Source organism: Nelusetta ayraudi, unplaced genomic scaffold (genome assembly GCF_046127955.1).
Source record: "Nelusetta ayraudi isolate G7.1 ecotype Tasmania unplaced genomic scaffold, CSIRO-AGI_Nayr_v1 ptg000004l, whole genome shotgun sequence".
NCBI lineage: Eukaryota > Metazoa > Chordata > Actinopteri > Tetraodontiformes > Monacanthidae > Nelusetta > Nelusetta ayraudi.
In genome coordinates this window covers 15,915,880-15,921,403 of record NW_027466054.1, presented here as the reverse complement: position 1 = coordinate 15,921,403, position 5,524 = coordinate 15,915,880, and the positions used below count along the sequence as shown (strand labels likewise).

At 41.3% G+C, this 5,524-nt stretch overlaps 1 protein-coding gene across 1 annotated transcript; it reads left to right on the top strand.

Annotated features, from left to right (window-relative positions):
- Positions 1-337: 337 nt before the first annotated feature.
- Positions 338-3,114, top strand: cep20 (centrosomal protein 20). Its single transcript, XM_076038118.1, has 4 exons — positions 338-464; positions 1,084-1,281; positions 1,683-1,767; positions 2,103-3,114. The coding sequence occupies exons 1-4, from the start codon at positions 380-382 to the stop codon at positions 2,230-2,232; spliced, it is 498 nt and encodes a 165-aa protein (XP_075894233.1). The 5' UTR covers positions 338-379; the 3' UTR covers positions 2,233-3,114.
- The last annotated feature ends 2,410 nt before the right edge of the window (positions 3,115-5,524 follow it).

Here is a 5,524-nt window from a genome sequence, read left to right as displayed (position 1 = left end):
CTGGGATGATGAGTTTTGTTACTTTTTACCAGTGTAGTCTCATATCAATCAATGGTGGAAATTTCTCAAGATTCCAAAGAAATGTTTAAAGTTTCTGTTCTCTCTGGTTTGACCAAACAAGTAACAACAGCCAATACATTATATTGATTAGTATCAATTATTTATTATATAATAATTATTATTTTAATATGAATTAATTGATCAATTATATATGCCTGATTCGTCATCATAGCATACTTGACCGCTTGGTAATTATTGCACAAATCATCTGTTGATACAATTTTTTACCGTAATAAGATATTTTTTATTTTATTTAAAAAAAGAAAAATGTAATTGCTTACGGCACCAATCATCTGTAGTAACACAATACGGCCACTAGATGCCAGGCGTGTATCTTGTGCGAGATGACGACTTTCGCTTGTTTACACTTGTTGCAATGGCGACCGTCACCGAACTCAAGAGCGGTAAGCCTCCGTCATTATTCCCGCGTTTCTGTTATCATTAAAAAATAATAATAATAATACTAATAAAAAAAAAGACCCCGTCAACCAAACCTGACTTGGTGTTCAGTAGACTGCAGTTTATACAAACCGATTCGCAAACGAAACCACGTCGCATTTTGCAAGCAACGTTAACGGAAGCTTCATCTTAGCAACCTGGCGACTGCTAACAATGCTCCATTCAGAAATTATTTTACTTTTTTGAAACTATGAAATAATACTTTTATCGTTACGCAGCACTATCTTGAACAGTAAAAGCCATATGTCAATTCGGCGTATGCTAACACATCTCAGGTGTTTTATAATCCTACCTTTTCGGGGAAACACTGTGTGGAACGTAACTTCAGCTGTAACCATCTGTCCCAGTGCGACCTAGCATCACTAGCTCTGCTTGTTTCCCTTTCAAATTAAAATGTCATTAGGATACTTCGGTGGGTGTGGACCGTGGTTCCACATGTTGTGTAGGGAAACTTTATTGATCATATATTTCTTTCTTCTTTCGTGTGTGTGTGTGTGTGTGTGTGTGTGTGTGTGTGTGTGTGTGTGTGTGTGTGTGTGTGTGTGTGTGACTGTGATATTTCAGCTTTGAGAGATACTCTTGAATCCCAGGGTGTGTTGAACCAGTTGAAGGCTCGAATTCGGGCCGAGGTGTTCAGCGCTCTGGATGACCAGCGTGAACCTCGACCTCCGCTGTCCCACGAAAACCTGCTCATCAACGAGCTCATCCGGGAGTACCTGGAGTTCAACAAGTACAGACACACCGCATCAGTACTGGCAGCGGGTGGGTGTGAACATGCTCGGACAACAAACATCAGCACTCAGAGTCATTTCCACTGTGACATGATCATGATTGAGGATTGAACTGCACATTTTGACATTATTTTCTATTGTCTCTATTTTGTTTCCTTTTTATGATGCATAGATCATAACATACCGAGCAAAATCAATGAAATATTTGTTTGTTCTTTATGTTTTATGAGGTTAAAGAATGGTTTTCCTGATTGGATTCATGCAAACCTTAATTCAGTTCTGCTTGGTGCTGTTTTTTGTCCATAGCCCGATATATATTACGCATATAACTTTATGATCAGCACTCATGTGAATGCTGCAGTGGTAGCAACTGCAGCTGGTGAGTCTGAACCGGTGTCTAAGCACATGTCAGCACATTGTTTGTTTTACCAGAGTCAGGCCAACCTGAAGTTCCCTTGGACAGACAGTTCTTGGCAAATGAGCTGAGAGTCGCAGAGGATTCGAGTTCCAAGTCTGTGTAAGTGCCGCCATCTGCAGCGTTCAAATATACTCAGCCGTCTGGAGTGCATGATTACAAAGATAATAATGACAATAATAATTGGTGACTCACCCATGTTGTCATTGTTGCTTCATCAAGAGTAAGCTTGTCTCCACCACAGCTGTAGAAAAAACACAGCTATTAATTTGTGTTGTAATGTTCTTCCATGGTGTGGGTCAGCTTAGCACGCAACTCTCCAAAGACCCATGTGACGAGATGTCATGCGATGACATGATGACTTGTTTTCTGTCTCTGTATCTTTTTGTTATATGTGTCCCTTCTAAAATATTGCTCACATTTTTTTGCCCTTACAGACCTCTGCTATATGGCTTGGTTTCCCACTTTGTGAACAGCGGTGATGGAGTCGGGAAGGTGTTCCTGCGAAGTTCCTCTATGCCAGGGAGCACCATCGGGAACAACAAAGCACCTGCACCTGATACTTAATGATTATATCTTATTGCTCCTGGAACAGGGTGGACTGAAAAGACTTTTTTACTGAATATTGCTATATTTTATTGATACAATGTTTTGGTTTTTGTTACATGAGTCCAGTATCCCTGATATTGATTTTGTGGTGTTGATAGTAACACACTTTTTTGTAAATGATTACCTTAACACGTTTTTATGTCTGCTTGCTTCTTTAAACGTTTGGCTTTTTTTTTGTCTCTGTGCCCCTTTATTCCGTATTTCTTTCTATTTTAAAACGTGTTTTCTACATTCAAATAAAATGTTTAAACCTGAATTTCAAAATTTGTTGCTCTGACCACCTGGTGGCAGCACTAACCCGGGTAAGGCTCAGGGCTACTGCTGTCAGCTGACTGAGGAGTGACATTTCAGTTACCGGTAACTGTTGTGACTCCATTCTGTACCATAAATAGTTTATTATTAATGCATGTAGTTGGTTTACTTCACTAGTAAGACACATATTGTCGATAGCTGGTCATTTTTCAATAGTATGAACTGCAGGCTAAGAGTTTTAAATACATAATCAGTTTGTTTGTGACACTGCTGCTGTCAATGTTACTAAGTAGGGTTTTTTTTTTTTTATAAATACACATTCTGTCCATTCCCTCCATTTGTCTCGACATTTTGGCTCCACATTTGGCAGCCTGTTACTACCACGCCAATAATACCCCCCCACCCCCCAGCTCTTGTGCTGAGCTGTGGATGTTTTTCAAAGTAATCCAACAGGATTATAGTGATATTTTATCTTGGCCTGATTTATCTGATAATCCACATGTCTATGCCAGGTTGAATTGGCCATCTTCAGGTTTTATTTGTGTAACTTCTCTACTACTTGTCCACCACTTTGCTGAGTTTGTGGGACAGCTTAAGGATCGGGTCCTAATGACCTCTGAATTTAACTGTAATAGTGAATTTGTGAACTTTATGGTAATTTAGCGGTATCACAACATAAAAGATGTGCCACTTACCCAGACATTTTGTACAACTTTTGTACAGACTCTGCACCCACATGTCTGGTCACCATGTAAAGAAACTGGACATCCTAAAAAAAATTAAATTCTTGTACTTCTGAAACTGACGTCTTTACCAGCGACATTTTGTTTTTCTTCTTGGTAGTGCTGCCTCACTGACTTGCAGCCCTCATATTATCTGTAACATGATTGTCCATCATAATGATGATATATAGTACTACCCGAAAAATTAGAATATCAAGTAAAAGTTGTTTTACTTTGTCAATTTAATATAAAAGATGAAACCAACTAATTTTATTGAGCCATTACACACAAATTGACATCTCAAGCAGTTCCTTGTTGTAACTTTGCTTATTAAGATTTTCAGCTTATTAAAACCACAAACCCACAAACTCAGAAAATTAGAATACTGTGAAAAGCTTCAGTTTTGTACGTTCAAAGAGTCCAAAGAATCCAAAACACCTGCAAAAGGGTCCTGAGCCTTTAGAAAGTCTGTCTTGGGTTGGCTCAGAAGAGTTCAGACATGGGGAAATACAACAACCTTTTCGGGATATTCTAATTTTTTGGGTAGTACTGTGCATTGGTTTTAGGTTTCAGATGTATTAGTTTCACTGGTCATTTCTGCATCTCCACTTTTCTCATTCATTTTTGACAAAAAGAACAAAGTCACAGTTGTTTCCCAACAATATAATTTTCTGTGGGACAAAACTTTGTCAGCCAATGAAAGCTGCAGCCCTGAGGTGCTCAGCCCACAAGCAACACCATCTGCTTCCCTCCGCGTTTTCCTCTGTACAGGCGAAGGAATCTTGCCCAGTAATAGGTTGATCTTACCCTCTCGAAAAATGGGGTTGTGTGTGGAAACAGACAGCTGTATAAATAGCACCGCAGAAGTCGTCCGTCGACTGCAGCAGAGTGAAGTGATGTTTTCCCCCGGACTCAAATTAGAAGGCAATTGCATTCCACGAGGGTCAAACATATCCATAAACATATTTTCTCTTCATTAGATGTCCATCTATGGACATGAGGATGTTGAAAAAACGTTCAACATGTGGAAGGACAGACGCTATAGGCTTTTAATGTATAAGATAATGACTGTATGTTGATGATCCCCTTGAACAGTTGTGCCGAGGGAGTCTCTGCTTCCGTCTCTTGTCTTTATCATCACCTCGGCATGTGGGTTTGCACACTGTTCTGAAGGTTCATCAGGACATTTCTCGGCCTCAGACTTCTGGAAGAGGACAAAGAATTTGGACGGAGCTCAGGGCAAAGTCATCTCTTGAGCTCACGGTGCCCCTGTACTTTCACTTAAAGGTTCCCCAGACCCATGCATCTCATGACAAATGAGAAATATGGACATGAACTTTCCTCTGACAGAAGCCTTGCGGTAATGATCCTTTAATGTGGTAGTGGAGAATTAACTCTGGCTTTTTGTTTGCAGTTTTGTGATGGCAAACAGTGCATTTCCTTGTAGCCTTGTTGTTGACAGAGATTAGCCTCAAGCTATCAATCTGTCACCAGGAGCTGCAGGTAAAGAAACATCTTTGTTTGTTTAAAGAATGATGTTGCCGCTGGACCATATTTAGTCACGGGGCCTCGGGGGTGTTCGCCGGAGCAGGACTTTGAATGCAACACAGAAAGTTGCCGAGCTGCCTTCCACATAGACCCCACTGTCCTTATATGGCACAAAGTGAAACCTCTCTGCTCAGTGTATCTACGACTTTGTCTCCCTCCTCCTCCTTCTCGTCCTTGTCCTCCTCCTCCTTCTCGTCCTTCTCCTCCTCCTTCTCGTCCCAGCACTCCTTTGCCTTTGCCTCTCACCCCCGTCTCCCGAACTTTTTCAAGTACAGCTACTCCTGCTGATGAAGCCACGCCGCCTGCTTGATGATGGCCAGAGGAAGCCCCAGTGTCCTCCATGTTAGTCTATCATGAGGTTTCCTAAACACACACACACACACACACACACACACACACACACACACACACACACACACACACACACACACACACACACACACACACACACACACATTGGCTCAGTGCTGTCCCAACGGAGGACAGGACCCAGCAACCAGTGGCTTGATTTATTGCAGCAAATAGATTGTTGTCCTTATATAGGAAGTTCCATTGGAAAGGAGCTGGAAAACTGTTCTGATGAAGCGGGAAGAAAGAAGAGGGAGGGGGGCGGGGGGTGGAAGGGAATGCCTTTTGAGTGTTTGCAATAAAAGGGTGATTCCTGCTCCATGGACAGCTTTGCCTTGTGAGGCTCAAAAGCAGATTGCGTCATTAAAAACAAGCCCTAT